The sequence below is a fragment of the Diabrotica virgifera genome, chromosome 8, assembly GCF_917563875.1.
Source record: "Diabrotica virgifera virgifera chromosome 8, PGI_DIABVI_V3a".
Classification (NCBI taxonomy): Eukaryota; Metazoa; Arthropoda; class Insecta; order Coleoptera; family Chrysomelidae; genus Diabrotica; species Diabrotica virgifera.
The window spans coordinates 207,095,548-207,120,269 of record NC_065450.1 but is presented as its reverse complement, the minus strand read 5'-3'; the positions used below and the strand labels follow the sequence as shown (position 1 = coordinate 207,120,269).

The 24,722-nt window shown below is 32.3% G+C and overlaps 1 protein-coding gene across 1 annotated transcript in view; it reads left to right on the top strand.

Moving 5' to 3' along the window:
- Positions 1-23,467, top strand: part of LOC114331046 (gustatory and odorant receptor 22-like) — a 39,556-nt gene extending 16,089 nt beyond the window's left edge. Inside the window, exons 3-7 of the mRNA XM_050659202.1 lie at positions 3,334-3,594; positions 9,004-9,153; positions 9,210-9,419; positions 12,052-12,141; positions 23,249-23,467. Of these exons, the coding sequence (XP_050515159.1) occupies positions 3,334-3,594; positions 9,004-9,153; positions 9,210-9,419; positions 12,052-12,141; positions 23,249-23,329 (792 nt within the window). The 3' untranslated portion in view covers positions 23,330-23,467. The remainder of the gene's footprint in view (positions 1-3,333; positions 3,595-9,003; positions 9,154-9,209; positions 9,420-12,051; positions 12,142-23,248) is intronic.
- Positions 23,468-24,722: the final 1,255 nt, after the last annotated feature.

Sequence of the window (24,722 nt, the reverse complement as noted above, 5' to 3'; positions counted from 1 at the left end):
AATTAAAACGCAATATTATACAACAAAAGGAGGCAAAAAATCTTATGGCAAGCTATTAGAAGAAGAGTTTTGCTTGAATTTTGGTACTTTAAAATTTTAAAAATAAAATTTTTTACTTATGTTCTTGAACCTTGAAAATCGTCATTATTCGATTTTTTTCAGTTTTAAATTGTTTATAACTCGGAAACGATTAATTTCAGAGAAAATTTACAAAAGATCGTTTTTGTTCCCAATGATCCAAACAACATAAAATAGTGTCTATCCGGGCCAAAAAATAGATTTTTATAATTTGTTAAATTTTCTTTTAAAAATAAATGTAGCAATAACTCCGAAATTATGGCATTTGGATATAGGGAATATAACATAAAAAATAATCAGTAATTCTTAGGGACTTTAAAACGCAAAAAATATACAAGGTGTTCTATTTGAAATAAGAAAGTTCATTAGATTTCCAGAAAAACGGAAAATATGACAACAATGTAATTAGCACTATAATATCGGCCGCATTAGAAAACCCCTACTTACCAACCAAATTATATAAAAATCGTCCAAGCCGTTTTCGAGATAATTGAGTGTTTCCAGACATAAAACTCACTCTGTATTATAAACATATATACAGTGTGCAGCAAAATAAACAGTACTAAAATGAATATTGAAATATTCGTTATTATTTATACAGGCTGGGCCAATGAAAACAGTCCACCTCGATATTTGGCAGTATTTATTAGATTTTAAGGAAACGAGGAAACATGTCGATTTTTGTTCTAAGGAGGACACATTTTTACGATACATAAATATATCTATCATTTGTTAACGCCCTCCCTTCCACTTCCCCAACCCCTTGTTTTTAAATAAGGAATATACCATGTGCGGCACATCATAAGAAAGGAATTTACATGTAGTATACAGACATGAAGATTGTCTATGCTTCTTTTGCGATATTTACACCGTGTTTGAAAAAGACGGATCTTTTGCAAAGATCTTTTATCTCTTTATCTTTTATCTAAAGAAGTTTATGAAGAATCTTTTTTTATTAATTTAGTCCTTTTTATGTCGATATTTTATCGAGTATTTTGTCGATACCGTCTCGAAATCCATATCAATACGATATTTTTATAAGAAAGTATTGCCGATATCGATACACGATACGATACTTCATTGGCGTAACCAATACAATACTCAATACTTAAAAAGTATCGATATTGTATCTTATCGTGAAGCTTTATTTCTAATGATATGCCGCACATGGTATATTCCCTATTTAAAAATAAGAAGTTGGAGAAGTGGAATGGAGGGGGTTGACAAATGACAGATGTATTTATTGTAAAAATGTGTCCCGCTTAGAACAAAACCGACCTGCTTCCTCATTTCCTTAAAATCTAATAAATACTGTCAAATATATTGTATATAAAATTTGTAAAAAAACATGTAAAAATAAATAATGAATATTACCTACTTGTTCGAAATGCATGTGCGCTCAGCGTGTGAAATTGAAAACACCCTCAAAGCTAGTTCAGCCGAACTCCACGAGAGGTCGTCATTGTGACTTAACATCGCGAATCATCGTGAAACAGCATTTGAGACTAAGGTAAATTTGAGACTAAGGCCAGTCAGGCGATAATTTACGGCGCCGTAAGAGCAGTAAAGTGAAGCGCGAAAATGGGTCTCACGGTGAGTGTAGTGGATGGCCAGACTGAGCTGTAAAATATCGCGCAGCAACATCGAACGAGCCCATCTTCGGGGTCGTGTCGCAAACGAATGGATTTGGGTGGGTTTAAATTTGTAGCTCATCTAGTCTAGATAATTTAGGCTACGGCTCCACGGGCTGGAAATTGACGCTAGCAGTAGCCGCAAAACGAACTTAAGGTTCCACGGAACGGAATAGGAGTAGCCGAACTGAACCGACTACGCACAAGTCCTGTAGTCGGTACAGTTCGGCTATTCCTATTCCGTTCTGCGGAACCTTAAGTTCGTTTTGCGGCTACTGCTAGCGTCAATTTCCAGCCCGTGGAGCCCTAGCCTTACGGCGCCGTAAGAGCAGTAAAATGAAGCGCGAAAATGGGTCACACGGTGAGTGTAGTGGATGGCCAGACTGAGCTGTAAAATATCGCGCAGCAACATCGAACGGGCCCATCTTCGGGGTCGTGTCGCAAACGAATGGATTTGGGTGGGTTCAAATTTGTAGCTCATCTAGTCACAACAATGACCAGAACACTATATTTACATCTCGCGACACGCCGTAATTAACATCCCCGCCTGGCCATGCTTTTTACTGCTGCTTCATTTTACAGCGCTAAGCGAAAGGCCACACAAGCGATAATTTACAGCGCCGTAAGAGCAGTAAACCTGACGAGGCATTGGTTGACTAACCAATTGTAGATGAAATAGTCAGTCAACCAATGCCCGTTTGGCCTTTCGCTTACTGCTCTTACGGCGCCGTAAATTATCGCCTGTATGGCCTTAGCCTGAGTCCGCGGTTCCCTAAATGTCAGACGGTGGATCTTTACGGAAAATAGCATCCTTCAACAATTCCCATATGTACGCATCAGATGGCGGTAGGTCTGGTAAGTGCGATGGGTACGGAAAATCACTGCCACACGAAATAAGGCGATCCCCAAAATTATGGTGCAGCATTCGGAGAGACTCCTTGGTCGTGTGACAGGTTGCCCCGTCCTGCTGAAAGCATTGTTGCAGCACGTGTTGTAGCACGACAAAATCGCTGAAGATCATGTAGAAATGGCGTGATGATCTAGTCTCTGTAGAGCTTTTGTTTAACAGTTAACGGCGTTCCATCGTTTTCTTCAATGAAAGACGGGCCTAAAATATGCCATATGCGGATATAGCACATCACGATTGACGGATGATTGACGATTACGTCAGGATGTTCGAATCCATGGCTTTCATTGAAAAGCCAAATATTCGAAAGAACGACGCGCTCTCATAATCCATAGTCAACACACGTGCGCACTATCTGAGTTTAAAACACGCTTATTAGCTGGAATCAGACGCTCTTCGGTCTGCATTTTGTATGAAAACCCACCAATATTCTTGAATATTTGACGGAGCAATCGATCACTGATATTGAATTTTAATGATGTTCTTCTGAGGCTTCGTTTCGGTGATTGCCGCACATACTTCCGTATGACCGAAACTAGTACTCTACGGTAAAAACTTTTTCTGCAACACTGAGAACCATCCTGAAACACCTAACATTAACACGACATTCACATACGTTATAACGACGTTCGGAAAGACACATAGGTACACATTTCAGTACTGTTTATATTGCCGCATACCGTACTTCTAAAATATCACAAACAAAAATGATTATAGTGGCATAATATCTTTATTTTAGGTCAAAATTTGCAATTTCCTCATCTCAGTAATCTCATCGTCATTATCAGTTTGGGATGCCTGGTGCTAGCAGTGGCTTTTCTTTTAACACTGAGCGCATTATTAGATGGATATACATTGTACCATACAAGCGCTTACTACCATATTATTATAATGCTAAACATGAACTCTGCTCTGTGGTATATTAACTTGAGGGGCATTGGAAATGCTAGCCAGGGTTTGGCAGATAATTTCCAGAAGGTAATAATAATATACTATTATTTAACTTATTTTACTATTAATATAAATTTATTTACTGTTGTGTTGATTTGTGTGGACTGTATTAGAGGTTGCTTGTTCAAGGGAGTTTTTTAGAGGGGGATTATGATATATAGACAATATCTAATTGAGTTTATAAAAAATCTTACCCAAGTCACTGTTCCCCTCACGCATCGATCAACGTCACATAGAGTTGTTCCATTTTATCTGCGTCCATGCGTCATGATTCATTTTCAAACAAGTTAAATCAAAACATAAAGTGAAACGTACGTCGATCATTAATCATGTAGTATCATTAATACGTACTGTCAGTGGTATTAATTAGGAAGTTGCTATTATCCCGTGGACGTGTTTTATAAAGTTACGTTATTGAAGTGTTTAATAAGTTTTTTGAAGTATTTAGATAACAACCTCCGAAATGGAAGTGTAAACGTCAATAAAATCATTTTTCAAGTTTAATTGTGTCTTATTTTCCAATTAGAATAGTAAATTGTTTAATCTTTTTTCACTGTTGAGGAGACTGATTGACTCAACATTAAACAGCTCAATATCATACCGTCTATTACTGGTACAAAGATAAATATAGAACAGTAATAAATACAATAAAAAAAACAAAAAGTTAAGAAGTAATCTCCAAAATTTACAAATAAGTTTCCATTCGACAGAACTATAGCCACACTCATAATACAATGCACGGTTTTTAACGTCAATGTCCAATTTACATTATTGTCCGTAACGTATAATATCAACTGGCATTTCATCCATGCTGCGAACATCATTAAAAGCGCCAAAATTTAAAAATAATTTTTGATTTTTTTTTTAGATATAGGTAGGTACTATAAAAGTATTTTGAGAAAGTTTTTTTTAATGAAGAATTCATAGTCAGCGACCCCCAACCAAAACCCCCCGAGTAATGGTTATTGACTAATTTTAAATGATTATAACATAAAACTCCAGGCGACGAGTTCCATCCTGGGCACCAGGTGTCTCGGAGTCCATCGCCGTGATGAAATTCGTGCTCAGCGAGCCTCAAAACCACCCGAGTAGTGGTTTTGACTGATTTTGAATGATTACAGCATAAACATAGATACCAGATACCTCGGAGACCATCGCCGTCATGAAATTCGTACTCAGCGACCCCCAAATTCCCCGAGTAATGGTTATTGACTGATCTTGAATAATTATAACATAAATCTTCAGGCGACGAGTACCACCCTGGGCACCAGATACCTCGGAGACCATCGTTGTCATGAAATTCGTATCTAGTGACCCCCAAAACTCCCTACTATAAAAATTGAACTCATTTCCGTCAATATTTTCCGAGTTCTAAATTTTTCATTTTCCACCTCTTCGAGATGTGCTTTGAAAATGCATTTTTCTTACGTGTAAAATGCAATTTTCATCTCCCGGAGATCAATTTAGTTCAAAGAATTTCCTGATACTCTCTCGAATCGAATGCAAAAAGTTGCATGGCGGTTAATTTTACAGCACAACATTCCTTGGTTTTTAGGGCTTCGTTGATTCGGCTATTAGCTGTCGTTTATCTTTCGCGGATACAAATGTACGCGTCACTGTTTACGTTTTAAATTAGTTCACAAAGAGCAAAAGCGTTTATTTAGAGATAGTTGAATTCAGAGAGGGGTTCTCCTTATTTTCGCTTGTTAACTAGCGAAGAGAGAGAATTGCGTTACTTTAAAAGAGAGCGAGAATTTTCGTTTTTCAGTATTTAAGCAAAATGTCTATACTTAAGTAGGGAGTGGGGTGAAGTCAGTAGTAGGATATGACTAAGGGTAGGATTAAGGAATATTTTAAAATTTGGGGTGAAAGTTATCAGTAGTAATTGCACAAGAGCTCTAAAATTATCGAATTTTTCCCGAGTGACACTGACAGTTTTAATTTCACGACCCGAAGGGGAGTAAAATTATGTCAAAGTGTCACGAGGGCAAAAATTCGATAATAATTTTAGAGATCGAGTGCAATTTGTTGCGATTATTTCATGAATAAAACTGTTCAAAACCAAAATTTTATTGTAATTTATTTATTTAGGTAGAAATTAGTACAATTAAACACACAGTTGTTATAAAATATTTGACGGTTGAAAGTCATCACTTTTATAATTTTTAAAACATTAATTGTCATTAATGTCACCAAATGTATTTTTAGTAGCAACGAAGGGCATCTGACGTAATATACTTGACGACGGGATATTATCAAAAATTATCGGGTATAATATCACAAGAGAGTGAGGATAAATTGAAAATAATGCGACAGTTTTTCGAAAATTTGTTGTCTGGCAATAGACACGAGAGCCCGCGGGGCTCGAGTGGCTATTGCCCAATGACAACAAATTTGAGTAAACATGAAGCATTATTTTCTTATTTATTCTTACTGTCGTGTGATATTCGTAAGATTATTTTTTAATACGTAGATATTTTCTTAAATGTGACAGTTGTCAAAACTAGGAAACTGGTTGCCATTAAAGAGAAACAATCTACTTAAAAAAATTCTATCAGTAATTTTCTACAGTAGATAATTCTAGATAATTTCTACAGTATAATTTTAATCTGATTGGACAGAGTTAAACACATCTTACTATACGATTGGAAGTTAAAATCATCAAAAAATAATCAGTTTAATTTTTATTTATGTAGCTTTCTATTGGTCAGAATCTCCTATAAATGAAATAAACAAAATAATACAACAAAAAATATAAGATAATTTGTCACGTGTGAAAATTGAACAAGACGTAATAGTCCAGGAACCGAAGCTTTTCACCTCGCAATTTTTACAGAATGGATCGATTCGCTTGAAAATTTGAGAATAAGTAGTGGATAGTCCAAGGATCAAAATCTATATGATGCCGAAAGGCGCTTTTACCATGGGGTGGTTGCCGCCTCATCTCGGGGGTGGAAATTTTTTATTATATTTTGACCGCAAAAGTTGATAAAAACATTCATTCTAAGCAAAAAATGTTTTATACATTTTTTTGATAAAATTAATAGTGTTAGTTTTATATCGAAGAAATCAATGTTTTTCGATATACATTTACTATTTACTCATTTACTATTCACTAAATTTTTACCATAGAAAAATTTTTTTAACACCAAGTTCTTGGAAATTAAATAACCTACAATTTCTTAGTAAAACATTTTTAGTATATCTGATGCTAATCTTTCTATTCTGAAGAAAATGACATCTTTTACCAAACTACAAAAATTCGTTATACCTCCAGTGTTTTTAAAACTGATTATTCCAAGCCAGTTAAACTTCTAGAATCTATTACTAATACATAAATAAAGAAGACTGAATAAGGCCAATGACTAAAAATACCGCTAACTTACATTATTATGCTTACAATTTGATTTCTCGTTTTTTAATGTATTGATTTTTTAATAGTAACTTTTTATTTTTTATCTTAGAGTTTAGTAAATAAGAATTTTGTAGGTGTTTACAAGGTCTATAAGGCTATTGATATTAAATCCTTTTAAAATCCTCAGTCGCAAAAATTGGTAACTTTGAAAGGGTTGGTAAAGGTGGTTTTTGCATGTTATTACAAGTTTTAATTGTCAACAGCTCACTCAATTTTTGCCGTAAAAAAATGTTTGCAAACCAACTTCTTAGGAAATAAATAAGCTACAATTTCATATTTAAACATTTTTTCGTATCTCTGATGCTAATCATTCTATTCTAAAGAAAAGGGCATTTTATCAAACTCCAAAAATTCGTTATTTGCTTTTAACTCCATTTCTTTAAAAACTAATCATTATAAGCCGGTCAAACTTCTAGAACCTATTAATAATACATAAATAAAGAAGATCAAATAAGGTCAATGACTAATATTAGTTAGGGTGGTGATTAGGGGGTTGCTTCCGATCACTTTTTCACTGAAAAAAATAGAGACTAATATTCTGTTCATTATGTCACTTAATTTTTAAGCTAGAGACTTTTTTATGTTTGAAGATAGATATTTGTAAATACTTTAAATTAGTTTGAACAAGTTATTCTCGAAAAATGCATATTTTCCCGTCTTTTGACTTTGAAACTACAGTTTTTAGCATTTGACGAAGAAGAGCTAACATAAAATAAAGTATGTATAACTCGATTACTATTGGTCTTAAAGAAAATAAAAAAAAAACGGTTTTGTTTATTTTTTGAAAAGGTACATTTTTGTTAAGCAACGATGTTTTAATAAAACGAAAACTTTTTGAGTTATTAGCAGAAAATTGAATAAAAACATTGATCCTTTTCGATTTAAAATTAACACTTTCGATAGCGAATAAGTCGGAAATTATTAGTTTTATCAAAAAAATGTATAGAACGTTTTTTGCTTAGAATGAATGTTTTTACCAAGTTTTGTTGTCAAGATATAATAAAAAATTTCAACCCCCCAAGTGGGGTGGCAACCACCCCCATGGTAAGACCGCCTTTCGGCATCATATAGATTTTGATCCTTGGACTAATTACTACTTATTCTCAAATTTTCAAGCAAATCGATCCATTCTGTAAAAATAGCGAGGTTTTGTCCTATTGTAAGCTTCATTACTTGGACTATAGAGGAAAGTCGCCAATTATGGAATACCATTTTGTTTTGGGGATATAAAATAATACCTTTATAGAAATGAAAACAATTTAATATTATGACACATCAGTCATACATATTTATATAGTAATTAAAAGCCTTCTATTAAATATCTTAATTAACAAAAAAAAAATCGAACAACAAAACAAAATCCCAAATGAGTATCCAAATATGGAATAGGTACCCATATATGGAATATAGGTATAAACCAACATATCAGTAACAAAAATAGGCATAAACATCTGAGATCAAATAAATTTAAATAAGAAAATTGTGAAAAATGAAAGAAGTAGCTTAATTCACTGACTTGCAGGCATCACAGATCCATGTATGAAACTCTGGACCAGCACAATCATAATGAGCCCACTTACACTTAATCCACTATTCCATAGTTAGGCACCAACGACTGTCCATATCTGGATTTGTACATCAGTTCAAACTAGTATCAACATTTTTTCAAGTCGTAATGTTTTAGTTATAGAAAGTCATAAAATATCAAAGTAAAGGTAATATTCATATACTCAATAGCAAAACAGGTCTGTATTCATGCATAATAACCAATAATACTCGTTTAATATATTTAAATTTTCTGCGAGAAGATAAAACAAAACGAGCCTGCCAGACACGTAGGATCGTTCGCGCATCTGACCGAGAGGTGTGAATACGATAATAAAGAGAGCGACTGAAATAGAGGATGGTCTTGTAGTGCGCTTCCAACTTATATTTTCGGAATAATCAAAGAATTCCATATTATTGCACTATTCCATATTTAGTTACTTTCCCCTACTACATATTAGGGTTTATTTTTCTAGGACATAGATAACTTTTGCACCGGATACATAATAGCCCACTATAGAAGACTATGGCTAGAACTAAGCGAGCTCCTCCAGTCTATAGGAAATGCTTACGCAAGAACGTATTCTACGTATTCGCTGTTTATGATCACCAACATCACAGTTGCGGTAAGTTATGTATGCTTCATCCGTCATAACATAACATACATATCGATGTTTTCCAGACGTACGGCTTTATATCAGAAATCATGGAGCACGGGATAACGTTTTCTTTCAAAGAAATGGGCCTTATTGTAGCCAGCGCGTATTGCATGGTGCTTCTGTACATCTACTGCGATTGCTCACATAAAGCCTCAGATAATATAGCTCTGAGGATCCAGAGATCGCTAATAGAAATTGATCTAACTACGATTAATCTAGACACAGGAAAAGAGGTAAGCTTCGATTTTTTTTCCTAGAAGATATATATGGCGTTCGAAAGAAAGTCAAACCCTTTCACTATTTATTTAAAGTCTAATCTCTTTATTGATAGGCAAATTATTTGATAATATCTGCTAGGCTTTCAGGAAAATATAAATTCAGGATAAACTAGTTCTGTAAATCAGTGTAAAATTATAAAAATACGGCAAGATTGGAATGTTAATTATTTTGTTCTATATTTTTTCTATCCGACACTTCGAATATATGCCTCTTTCATTTCCTTCCATGCTACTCTGCCTGTGCCAGACGTTTCCATGTTGGTCCTGCAATAATTTTAACGCTATCGTTCCACCACATATGGGTATTTTTTGTTATCCCTTTGCCCCATAAGGTCTCCAACTCCCAATATCTCTGTTCCATCTTACATCTTTAAGGGGTTCGTTGTATCTAGCCCACTTCTACAGGGTGTAACAAAAATACAGGTCATAAATTAAATCACATATTCTGGGACCAAAAAAATAGATCGATTTAACCTAACTTACCTTAGTACAAATACGCACATAAAAAAAGTTACAGCCCTTTGAAGTTACAAAATGAAAATCGATTTTTTTTCATATATCGAAAACTCTTAGACATTTTTATTGAAAATTGACAAGTGGCATTGTTATGGCAGGAAAATCTTAAAAAAAATAATAGTGAAATTTCTGCACCCCATAAAAATTTTATGCGGGTTTTGTTCCCTTAAACCCTCTCAAACTATTGCGTACGTTCCAATTAAACTATTATTGTAATACTATTAGTTAAACACAGTATTTTTAAAACTTTTTTGCCTCTTAGTATTTTTTCGATAAGGGATCTTTTATCGAGATGTGGCTTCTTTTTTAAATTAGTTCAAAACATACCTAAAAAAAGTGGTACAAAAATATTCAAAATGTCTCGATAAAAACCGGCTTTACGAAAAAGTACTAATAATAATTTATTTGGAACGTACGCAAAAGTTTAGGGGGGGGGGTTTGAGAAAACAGAACCCCCATAAATTTTTTATGAGGTGCACAAATTTCACTATAATTTTTTTTAAGATTTTCCTGTTATAGGAATACCACAAGTCCATTTTCAATAAAAAATCTCGAATAGTTTTCGATATATTGGAAAAAATCGATTTTCATTTTGTAACTTCAAAGAGCTGTAACTTCTTTTATGTGCACATTTGAACTAAGGAAAGTTAGGTTCAATAGAACTATTTTTGGTCCCAAAATATGTGGTGTAATTTATGACATGTATTTTTGTTACACCCTGTACTTCAATGACACTGCTTGTTTAATAACATCTTTTATTTTTTTCTGTCTCTAATTGATAAAATAGTTTGATGTTCCCAAAGTGAAATGCTGTAATTCCTTGTTATTCATTATTTAATCCAATTCCATTAATCTGTTATTCCATGGCTCTTTGAGATTTTCTAAACTTTTCTTCAAATTTGCTTGGGTGAATAACAATGTCTTACCTCCATATATTAGAACAGGGAGGATACAAGAATTAAATGCTTTTATTCGAATTTTATGAGGTAGTTTTTTATAAAAAAATGGAATTTGTTCGGCCTCCTTATAGTTCAGTTGATTTTAGTTTTTTCGATTTTATTTTACGATGTAAATTCATATCAGACCATTCTTAAAGTTTGGGTAAATTGGGTAAATACATTCATTCTTACCCATATTTCTGGGTAACATTTGTCAATTGTATTCATAATCCTCTTTAGAAAGTAGGTATTTGGAAAGTTATGCGAGGCAAGCGATATTTTCAGCTTCTGAGAAGGACAGTGATGACGATTTTTAAATTAAGTTTTTTCCAAAGTGAAATTGTGTAAAGTTGACACCATCTATGTATCGCCCGTCGGCAAATTCAAACAAAAATATAACTCCAGACCATCTGTTACCACCTTTAGTCCAGACAAATTAATATATGTATTTAATATATTTTTTACCATCAAAAATGAGATATTTTAATCAAATATTGTATCAAATGTAATTTGCAGAATAATTTTGAATTACGTTCCGCTAATGAACTCGCTTTTTTGTCCTTCAAAGTAGAAAAAAGTTTCAATTATATTGCTTAATAGTATAATTGTCTAACAGTTTTAACTGTACTAATCCCCAAGTATAAATTTTTAAGTGCTAAACTGATTGATTTACGATGAGTAACCGGGTTGTAAAAATACCGGCATGTGCCTAGATAAAGGGACATCGGTTTACTCGAATTTCATAACATACAAATATTATCTCTTTGAATTTGCCGACGGGCGAAATATCGATGGACCCGACTTTAGGACAAATAGACATTTTTGTGTTCCCACCATCAGGTATTTCTGGTGGGGAGTCGTTTTGTATTTTCAGTAGTAAAAGTAGCGAGCAAAACTTAGATCTGTAAGCAAGTATAGCAATAAAGGGTTCTATAGAAAAGTGTCGTCGAAAATTATTTTAATTTGATAAAGTAATATTTTATAGCAACGTATATTCACGGTAAACTAATCGTGAAACAAACAGAATTCATACAAGAAATTTTAAATAAATCATGGTTTTAGTTTATTTTTATTTATATTATTGTACTAAGCACGAGTTTATTTTTATTTTGACCTAATCTATTCTTTTACAGATTGATATGTTTTTGACAGCAATTCGTCTAAATCCTCCAACAGTGTCTTTACAAGGCTATTCTGATGTTGATAGAAAACTTATAACTTCAGTAAGTGGTTTGTATTGTTTACTTTTTATTTTTGGTATTATTTATAAATAATCGTTTTAAAGACGTGCGAAGTAAAAGATGGGAAACTCAACAGAAACAAGCGGTCAGAAAATGACAGCAATCATAAAATAATATTTTTCTACGAGCGTGCAAAAATGTCTACTTTCGCGCACGTATTTTAGTTTAGAAAGTTTTACTTTTCCGCACGCGTGTTACTTTTCCGCACGCGGTTTACTTTTCCGCACGCGGTTTTTACTTTTCCGCACGCGTATCCACCGTCATGGAAACCAAGATCGTCGTCATGCTAACTAATTATATTGAAAGTTTGGTTTTGACAACATTGTCAAAGAATTAAGTCAACTTTTTAACAATTTTATTATTATCAAATACAAAATATGTAATTTTAATTATATTTATTTATTATTTACAATGTTTATATTGAACGTACAACTGAATCCTACGCTTTTTTCTTCAAATATGCTGCCTATATTGACATTTTTTTCAATTTTTAATACTGACTTGAGCATGGAATAGCGGGACCACAAAGTATTTGGTTTGCAGATTTTGGATAGACTAATAAAATAAGCCAAAAACACTTCTTCTTTTAAGCTATTTACACTTTTTTCTTTACACCAACTAACAAAAATATTGTATTCTTTCTTGTACCTGTCTGCTGATTTTTCCGGTAACAAATTAAGATAATTGACAACGTCGAGGATAGATGGAGGTAGTTCTTCGTCACTTGATACCATCTAAATCACTGAATTATTTTTTAATTCGTAAGTAAAGATAAATTTTAAAGTGTGTGACGTGCTTCTTGACAATAATTGCTTTGTTTGACATCGTTGCTATGCCTATAAAATATTAAAACCTGTACATAACAGGTTAGGTCTGGATCCCGCGTATGAAAAAAAAAGTTGATTAATAGCAAGCTGAAAATTTATTAATAGCTTAAGGGTGTCTATTCGGATAAACTTTGATATATGGTAACACTGGAACAGGGGCAGTTTTAATTGTGGAACAGGTTAAAAATTTGGAATGGTCAGACCACGAAAACGGCACATTTATTTTGTCCGACAGAATAGACTTAAACTCTCCGAACAGAGATTAAACTCTCATGCAAAAAATCAGACTGCTATCTATCACCTGTCATATTTCCTGTCATTTGAGATATTCTACATGTTCCACTCATTAAAACGCTCATTTGGTGATAAATAGCAGTCTGATTTTTGCATGAGAATTTAATCTCTATTCGGAGAGTTTAAGTCTATTCTGCCGGACAAAATAAATGTGCCGTTTTCGTGGTCTGACCGTTCCAAATTTATAACCTGTTCCACAATTAAAACTGCCCCTGTTCCAGTGTTCCCATATATCAAAGTTTATCCGACTAGACACCCTTAAGCTATTGACAAATTTTCAGCTTGCTATTAATCAACTTTTTTTTCATACGCGGGATCCAGACCTAGGTATTTAGGCACCGCATTGAATTTAATTCGGTGTTATTAGATCGTCGTCATGCTAACCAATTATATAGAAAGTTTGGTTTTGACAACCTTGTCAAAGATTTAATTTGTGTATGTATTTTTATATTAATTCAATTAATTGATTAAGATTTGGTCATTTTTAAATGCTCGTAGAAAAAATATTGTTCCTAACTCTTGCAGAAAGTTCCTTTTCCGCACTCGACTGCTTGCCGAACTCCGCTTCGCTTCGTTCGGCAAACTGCAATCGCGTGCGGAAAAGTATGACTTTCTGCACTTGTTAGGAAAATAACTATTTGAAAGTGAAATAGTATATTGTGCAACAAGTGCAGAAAGGTACTAATTTCTCACGAGTTTGAAAAGTTGCGGTACGAGCGCAAGCGAGTGCCGCAATTCAAACGAGTGAGAAATTACCTTTCTGCACGTGTTTCACACTATACTTTTTCTACAAGCACAGTTTTTCCTAAAAATAAAAATCACAATTTCCAAACGACGATTAATTATAATAGGTACCTATGTGATAAATTTTAAACTGTATTTAATTAATACCTACTAATCAATTTAAATTCCTTATACCTAAATAAATTGCACAGAAATCAGTTAAAAAATTAATGCACCGCCTTAATTTGTTTAAATTTAAACAATTATTACACATTATTGACATTATATTTATGCAGTCACGGATTTACACAAAACCTACTTCATTCGACGTCTCTTGCACAGGTTGCTATATCCTTATTGGTTATTTGATAATTATAAAATGTTTAATAAGAATAAAATTGTAAAATAAAACAGTTGTAACATCCATAATTTAGTTTCTATGCTATAGTTAAATATAATAATTGTCTTATAGGTTATATATTTGTCTAAAGTTTAACCACGGATGTAAACAGAATATAACGTTACTCAGAATGCGGTAGTCCACGGATGGAAACAGAATATAACGTTACTCAGATTGAGGTAGTCAACTGTGCAGAAAAGAACTTTGCGGCACAGAAACGTCACTTTGCGGCACAGAAACGTCACTTTTCTGCACACTAATGTCAAATATCTTATACTGTGAGAAAATATCAAGTTTGCTAACATAAAACCGTGCAGAAAAGTGCACTTTGAATAGTGGTTGTAGAAAAATGAAGTGTAATGCCAGTGGTAACAGTTTATGACAGGTACACTTTATATACTACTTTCTTCGTTTCAATTGTTTATCATGTAGCAAAATTTAACCGTCAAACATGGTTGAAAACAATAATTTGAGAAAGAAATGGTCTTTAATATAAATTGTTTTTGAAAAACTAAAGTAAACTTAGATACCTACAGAATAATGAATGATAAATGATGAAATTGTTGCAGATAGCAAATACCAACCAATGAGCCATACAAGAGGAAGTCATTCTCAACTTCCCCACTTCATACCCTGGAGGTGGGGTGGGGGTAACTCTAAAATCTTAAATAGGAATCCTCGTTTTTTATTGAAGTTTTGGATTCCTCATGAAAGAATAAGTAACATTTATTCGAAACATTTTTTAGAATTGTTAATAGCGCCATCTGCCAACAATTCTAAAAAATGTTTCGAATAAATTTCACTTATTTTTTCATAGGAAATCCAAATCTGTAGTAAAAAATGGTGATTCCTTTTTAAGATTTTAAACTTACCTCCCCCTCCCCACCACATCTCCGGAGGGTGGGGTGGATGGTCATGTTTGATGTTATTAGATAGGCTTTTGAAAAATATTAAACACTTATTTTTGGTTTTTTATTTGGAAGTATATTTCTCGATATATACCGTTTCTATAATTTACCTATGCGTATCACGATTAATCGTTTTTTCCGATTATAGCACCATCTATACACAAATCGAAAAAATGTCTAAAATAAAAGTTGCTTACTTTTACGTAAGGAATCCACATCTGTAATTAAACTGGGGGTTTATATTTAAAATTTTAAAGTTACCCCCACCCCACCTCCAGGGGGTAGAGTGGGGAATAGTGTTTGATGTCATTCGATACATTTTTGAAAATTATTAAACATGTATTTTTCAGTTTTTCGATTAGATGTTCATTTCGCAAAATATTCGACCATTCCGCTACTTTTCGAACACCCTGTTTTGCCTGTATATTAGGATGATATGGACCTTTTCATGGGCATTTTTCAGTGCGTCACAAATGATAGAAAAAAAGGTAAGTCCGTGATAATACACATTTATAACATTTATTCCAACATGACATTTTAGTTAAATCTGACAGTTGTCACATTTTATTTGCAATTTGGCATAAAAACAAAACAATTGTGTTTATTCAATTTATAAAATGGTGTTTTCTTTGATTTGCATAGCCTTATAAATTGTACAGATTATATTCGTAGATATATTATACAGTGCTAGTCAAAAGTCCGTACCCCCCTCGTATCTTTTGAACGGTTATACCTATAACAGTGAAATTTAGAGGGAGGAAATAAACGGACGTAAGCTTCTTAACTAGTCATGAAAGGTGACGTAATTATGACAGATGACTTTACAGCGCCACTGTGACAGATAATTTTAAATGGGACCTTATTGCAAGTGATACCTTGTTTGAAAGGTATTGAAAATACCGATTCAATCATACTAATTTTGTTTGAGTTTAAGCTAATTTTGATAAATAAATGAAATCAATATAAAATTGTAGTTTCGCATTTAATTAATAAAAATTAAAAATTCCCCCTATGATTACTTGTCAAAAAGGTTGACGTTGACGTAGAAACTACTAGAGAATTGAGAAACGTCAACTTTTTGACAAAAAAAAAACCATAGGCGGACATTTGAATTTTTATGTATTAAATTCGAAACTACAATATTATATTTATTTAATTTATTCACCAAAATCAAAATCAACTAAAACCCAAAAAATTAGTATGACTGAATATGTATTTTAATACCTTTCAAATGAGGTATCACTTGCCATAAGGTCCCATTTAAAATTATAGGTCACAGTCACGGTTCTCAGACATTACTACGGTTGCCTAAATCGACTAACCAATGAACATTAAGGGTGAGATTACGTCACGAGAGTTTACTGTCATTTAAATCGTAATATGATTTTTTCGAATCCTGAGAAAACCAAGTATTTTAGAAAAATTTAAACGCTGGATGCAAGATTACATTATTACCGAGGGCGGAAAGCCCCTTAGAATAAACAAGCAGATTCTATTGAATGAAATATTTAAAATTAAATATCACACTTCTCTTTTAAAACATTAAAAGGGTAAACCCTGTAGTTGGCTGTATACCTTTGTTAAGACAACGTAGAATGAAGTAAACACTTCTGTTGTATATAGGTATATTATAAATTTATTAAAAAATTTTAAAATTCATCCACAAGGGAGTGGTTGTACAAAACGTTTTCGGTCAAACTGACCATCCTCAGTGTAAACCTGGAAATAAGTGAACCACTTAGATTGAAATGCAAAAGGGTGAAATTTTGACAGTTAAAAAAGAAAATGTGGTTACTTACGTCCAGTGTACAAGTAATTGAAACTAGCCACTTGAATAGGTGTAAAACCTCAAAATAACATTATTGCTACATTATGAGCTGTATAGTAATCGACAATAAGTCGATGTCTTAAGATTAAAAATGTATCACATGTGGATGTATGTCATCCTTGCTCGGAATTAGCACAAGGTTGTGATCAGGTGAGAGGTTAACAACCAACTGATTAGACAGATTGGTGCCTGAAAATTCATGACAAGATGTCAAAGAAGATAGGTGGATTTCTCAAATGTCAACCGAAAAATTTTTGACAATGTGCATTAATATTTAACTTAATTATTCAATTGTGAATATGCAACTATTAAATTTGTTTGATATGAATTCTAAATTGTAAATAAAGGTTAATAAGCTATAATGATATATTCATTAGTGCACCGTAAACAAAAGCAAAATTCTACTCATATGCTGTGACGTCATAGACTGTTTGTCTACTGTATAGGACTGATAATAATTATATTAATTTGAGCAAAGTTATAATGAATGAATATTATTGAAAATTATATAGAAAATTTTTAAAATTTTTTTATCAAAATATGATATTTTAATAGAGTAGCAGCTGTAGAATTGGAAGTAATGCCAATAGTGAATGGTCGGTTGCATATGTTTCAGGGAACCAACGAATATAATGAGAAAATACCAATCTATAGATCTGTAATGTGAATTATTGGAGGTATTAAAGGAAATGATATTAAAAAAGGGAAGTGGAATTGAAAAAATGTATGTACATATCTTAATCAAGAAATCTTCTCTAAAAATATTTTGTTATGACTGAATGTAAAGAGTTTGTCCCATATAGAACTATTGAAAATCTAAATTTAGAAAAATTATTAAAAAGGTGATAAGGTAAGTTGCCTATGTTCAGTGGACAAATAAATGAAATATAATTACTGTTTTGAAATTAAATTGTGTGAATTGTTAAATGGATAAAGACTGATATTAAATTAGGAAAACTGCGCTGAAAGAAATGTACATGTTTTGATCAAAGAAGAAAATTAATTTTGATTGTAAGCTCTAAATGTAAAAAGAATATGTCACATATTAAACTATTGAAATTCTAGATTGAATATTGTATTGACCAAAGTTGATATTAAGTAAATTTATTAAATGTTGATAGCTGAGATTTATTTTTTATTTTAATCTAAATGAAAAATAGAGTGAATCAATTAAAATGTTGGAAATTCAACAAAATTTTTGGTTATTGTCTATATTAGAATGTCATATCCGAAAAGATCAAGGGTTCCATGGTGTGATTTTGATATAATGAGAAAATGATTTTGTTAAGTGAAAATAATTAAAGAATGAGATGGAAGAGATAGAGTCTTGACAGGAGCACAGAGTGAAAGAAACTGGAAGTACTAAAAGAATATTTGATTAGGTATAATGTTTGGGTTTTTTGTTTATTTTGGGTTTGTCGTGGTATGTATAGGAAAGAAGGCCAATGTGAAGGTGAATAAAAATATAGAATTATGGAAATAATTGTCTATGAATGGGGGTGAAATCACGGTTAAGAGAAAGTTGACGGTTAACACAGTTTGGACTTGTCCTTGCGTCCCTGACAATCTCTATTGTCCCTGACAATCTCCCTTCGTTTAGACCTATATGAGGATTTAGAGATTGTCAGGGACGCAAGGACAAGTCCAAACTGTGTTAACCGTCAACTTTCTCTTAACCGTGATTTCACCCCCATTCATAGACAATTATTTCCATAATTCTATATTTTTATTCACCTTCACATTGGCCTTCTTTCCTATACATACCACGACAAACCCAAAATAAACAAAAAACCCAAACATTATACCTAATCAAATATTCTTTTAGTACTTCCAGTTTCTTTCACTCTGTGCTCCTGTCAAGACTCTATCTCTTCCATCTCATTCTTTAATTATTTTCACTTAACAAAATCATTTTCTCATTATATCAAAATCACACCATGGAACCCTTGATCTTTTCGGATATGACATTCTAATATAGACAATAACCAAAAATTTTGTTGAATTTCCAACATTTTAATTGATTCACTCTATTTTTCATTTAGATTAAAATAAAAAATAAATCTCAGCTATCAACATTTAATAAATTTACTTAATATCAACTTTGGTCAATACAATATTCAATCTAGAATTTCAATAGTTTAATATGTGACATATTCTTTTTACATTTAGAGCTTACAATCAAAATTAATTTTCTTCTTTGATCAAAACATGTACATTTCTTTCAGCGCAGTTTTCCTAATTTAATATCAGTCTTTATCCATTTAACAATTCACACAATTTAATTTCAAAACAGTAATTATATTTCATTTATTTGTCCACTGAACATAGGCAACTTACCTTATCACCTTTTTAATAATTTTTCTAAATTTAGATTTTCAATAGTTCTATATGGGACAAACTCTTTACATTCAGTCATAACAAAATATTTTTAGAGAAGATTTCTTGATTAAGATATGTACATACATTTTTTCAATTCCACTTCCCTTTTTTAATATCATTTCCTTTAATACCTCCAATAATTCACATTACAGATCTATAGATTGGTATTTTCTCATTATATTCGTTGGTTCCCTGAAACATATGCAACCGACCATTCACTATTGGCATTACTTCCAATTCTACAGCTGCTACTCTATTAAAATATCATATTTTGATAAAAAAATTTTAAAAATTTTCTATATAATTTTCAATAATATTCATTCATTATAACTTTGCTCAAATTAATATAATTATTATCAGTCCTATACAGTAGACAAACAGTCTATGACGTCACAGCATATGAGTAGAATTTTGCTTTTGTTTACGGTGCACTAATGAATATATCATTATAGCTTATTAACCTTTATTTACAATTTAGAATTCATATCAAACAAATTTAATAGTTGCATATTCACAATTGAATAATTAAGTTAAATATTAATGCACATTGTCAAAAATTTTTCGGTTGACATTTGAGAAATCCACCTATCTTCTTTGACATCTTGTCATGAATTTTCAGGCACCAATCTGTCTAATCAGTTGGTTGTTAACCTCTCACCTGATCACAACCTTGTGCTAATTCCGAGCAAGGATGACATACATCCACATGTGATACATTTTTAATCTTAAGACATCGACTTATTGTCGATTACTATACAGCTCATAATGTAGCAATAATGTTATTTTGAGGTTTTACACCTATTCAAGTGGCTAGTTTCAATTACTTGTACACTGGACGTAAGTAACCACATTTTCTTTTTTAACTGTCAAAATTTCACCCTTTTGCATTTCAATCTAAGTGGTTCACTTATTTCCAGGTTTACACTGAGGATGGTCAGTTTGACCGAAAACGTTTTGTACAACCACTCCCTTGTGGATGAATTTTAAAATTTTTTAATAAATTTATAATATACCTATATACAACAGAAGTGTTTACTTCATTCTACGTTGACTTCTCTTTTATTTTCAGCCCTGTAACTTATTAAAATAAACATTATAGAAGTTTTCAGGGACTTTCAGTCCTCGGTAATAATGTAGTCTTTCATTCTGAGTTTAAATTTTTCAAAAATATTTATTAGTTTTCTCAGGATTCGAAAAAAATGAATGCAATTAAAACACATTGAGAATTTTGACATGCGTCAAAATTTTGCATTAACTCAATGTAAAATTCTGAAGAATAGGGCTTTTCATCGATTGTCATTTGTTTCGAGCTTCTGTCATGTGTCACATAATATTAATATATCTACGTCATACGTCTTTGGTTTGTATCATTGGTTATATCAATTACGTATGACGTAGATATATTAATATTATGTGACACATGACAGAAGCTCGAAACAAATGACTGTGAATGAAAAGCCCTATTCCAGCTTCCCTAATAATTATTGTACATCAAAAGACATTAGAAACTATTTGTAGAGGATTGAAATCTGTATTGGAAATAACTGTTAAAATTGGTCTACGTAATCATTGATTAATAAACACAGTAAGTTTATAATCAATGACGTAATTAAACATATTCCAAAATTTTGTAAAAATGTAATACATTTTAGTTTTCAGCCCAAACTTAGGCCACACACAATGCAATAATGTTCACATTTTTGAACTGTCAATATTTTTATTTTATCATCTATTGTTTAAAAACAATACAGTTGATAAGATACCCTCAGTTGCGGAGAAAGGATTAATAATAAAGATTTTTTTATTCAGTCAATGGTGTGAGCACTGTCAGTTAAATAGTAACGTGTGGCCTTACTTTTACACGCATACCTATTGTGGCAAATGTATCATATTTTTCAAAATTTTGGAATGCATTTAAATCGTAGAACAATTTTAACTTTTGATTTTAATACAGATTTTAATTCTCTACACGTATTCTCTCATGACTTTTGATGTAAAATAATTAGGGAAGCAGGAATTCAACGATTCAGAATTTTACATTGAGTTTCCTATGGCCCTTTTTACGATTTACCACCCGGTATAAGATAAAATGTGTACTATTTGTCTAATTATTTCATAATAACACAAATAATACACATATATACACAATAACACACATTCAATGATCGAAAATCATTTAAAAATATGGGAATGTAAACTCTTGTGACGTAAAGTCAAAAATATAAGTCTCCCCACCACCGTCGGACAAGACAACCGTAATAAAGTCTAATAACCGTGGGTCACAGTGGCTCTGTAACGTCATCTGTCACTATTACGTCACGTGTCATGACTAGTTAAGAACCCAGCTAACAGTGTTCGTATATATGACGTCAAACAAACGTCCACATTTTGGGAGAAGTTACGTCAAAAGTTACGTCAAATTGTACCTAAAATATACGTGTAAAAGTCACAGCGAAGTTACGCAACAGTTTAACGTTATTTCTACGTAACGTTTTCAACGTCAGAAAAACGTCACTTTCTAGTTGAATTTTCGGTATAAATAATATATTATAAAAAGGACTTAAAATTATTGTGTAAATAAAACACATACATGATGCTGACACATTTTTTAAATATTTGAAATAAACATTTATTATATATTTGACTTTTATGTGAGAGGAAGATATAAAATTATTAATAGCTACTTTATATAATATATAAACATACCCTTAAAGTAATCTTCATTCTTAAAGTGTAAACTGCAAACTTTCATATAAGGACTAGGCTCTTGCCCCAGTTTTAGAAAATACCTATTTCCATACATTTCGTTTTTCAACTAAACTGCCATTAAATATAATTCTATCTTGTTTATTCTTTTTAGGGAAAGAATGAAACAATAAATTACTATTACGCTTTATACAAGAATCACATTGAGGAACAATAATAATTTGATTTTTTGCCATAACTCAATTAAAACAAACACATTTTAAGCACGCAAATGTAAGGTTATGTATTAATGTCTATTTGAAAGGTTCGAAATAAACACGCGATGGCGCTGCAGTCTTAAACGAGATTGCCTTACGTAGCCTTACCTACCAAAAAGCCACGTTTTAGGGACGAATAAATTCATACGTATTATACCTACCAAAGAGCCACGTTTCAGAAACGAATAAATTCATACGTATAATATACGTATTAAAATATCGTATCAGTAACGTCATTTTTTGATAGATGTTACGTAACAATACAAAAAAACCTAAATTTAACGTTAAGGTAACGTTATATTGCTAGCTGGGAAGCGTACGTCCGTTTATTTCCTCCCTACAAACTTCACTATTATAGGTATAACCGTTTAAAAGATACGAGGGGGGGGGGTACGGACTTTTGACTAGCACTCTATAATTCGTAAATAATTTTTTTTCAATTATAGCGCCATCTATCGACAACTAGAATAAATGTTATAAATGTCTGTAATTACGGACGTGCCTTTTTTTTCTGCCACGTACAATTTAATGCGTTAGAAAGAAATCGAAAAACTGTGACGCACTGAAAGATGCCTATGAGAAAAAGAATATTATAACATGTTGATTTTTTTTTTGATAGAATCACGACATATACAAATTTTTTGTCGCTATCTACTAATGTTTTAAAAAGAAATGGGCCACTGAATAACTATCAAATATTTATTTGTTCTAAATCTACTGTAAGTATTTTATTTCTTTCCTAAATACCTTCCCCTTTATCTTTTCAGAGTGTTTCCACCATAGCGATCTACCTAATTGTCCTGCTACAATTCAAGATAAGTTTACTCAACATGAAATCTATAGAATAAAGCTTAAATGATATATTTCTAGATTAAAATGCTAGATTATAGATTAAAATAAGTATGTAGGCACAAGTTAAATGTTATTTTTGTTACAGGTTGATCTAATAAAGTTATCAACATAGCAATTCGAACGTTACAGCTAGCGCGGACACATGTCACATGGTTTTTGATTTACTCGATCTGTCTTCTATAATATAAATAAGAGATAGAGTATTTTGGTGTTTGTAGTTTCTAAAAACCTTTTTATCACAACTACCCTACGCGTCAGAGAAAACGGGCACCCCACAAAATAGGTCATTTTTAATGGCTCGTACAGTGGACTCTCTCTATAACGAACATGGATATTACGAGGTTTCGCTTATAACGAGGTACATTAGGTGTTCCATGAAATTCCTATTGAACTATAACCCTCTATAACGAGGAATATTTGGTTATAACGAGGAAAAATGAAATCGAAGAATATGTTTTTTACCTGTTTTTAGGGCAGTAATGGCTATAAATCAATACTCCAACTGCCTGTATATACTATTGTGTTTTCAATTTTATCAATCAAAGGCAAAATAAAAATTAAATTAAATTTTTTTAAAATAACGCGGGCACATAAATTTGATACACCCTGTATATTGATCTGTAAATATTTATTAGAATTTAGTTTGGATGTAAGTGGATTTCTTTTTTAATGAGCTTTCCGATGAACCATTAAAGACTTTTGTGAATAATTAAAGTGGAAAGGACGATGTATTTAAGTTTAAAATGGAAAAAGATTGTTTACTACGGGAACTATAGAATCCACAGGTAGATGTAATTATAATTTTCTAGAAAAATGGTTTAAAAGAAAGTTTGGAATTTTAATATCTTTGTTTCACCCCAAGTAAATATTGTAGGGTTCCCCGAAAGTAATTAGGATGGTCGGAATAATTTTGAAAATGACTGTTTGTTTGTCGAATGGAAAAGAGAAATGTTTCGGATTCTTGTCAATTTGGAAGGGGAAAAGTGTTTTGAATGTTGAGTAAGTTTGAAAAAGAAGTCATTATGTTATTGGCATCGCTGAAGAGCAGTTCGACGTTTTCGTGGATAGATAGTTAGCAAGTACCAGTGGTTGTTTGATAGTGGAGAATAGTGCTGAAAAGTGGAACGAGAGACAGATCAAATTGAGACGAAATACCTCTTTGATTCTGTATTATTGTGAGAAGGAGAGCAGAGAATTTTTGGAGTTTTGTTTGAATCGAGTACTGGTCAAAAGAGGCCTGGCTTGTTGGAGAATTGGTGCTGGTATGCTGATGGTTTCGAAGCTGGAGAACGGAGAGGGCTTTGATGAGTAGCCTTTAACATAGTCAACGAGGGAGAGCTGTTTTGGGTCACGAGAAGACATCAGAGTGAGTGAAGCAAAAGGTCAGTC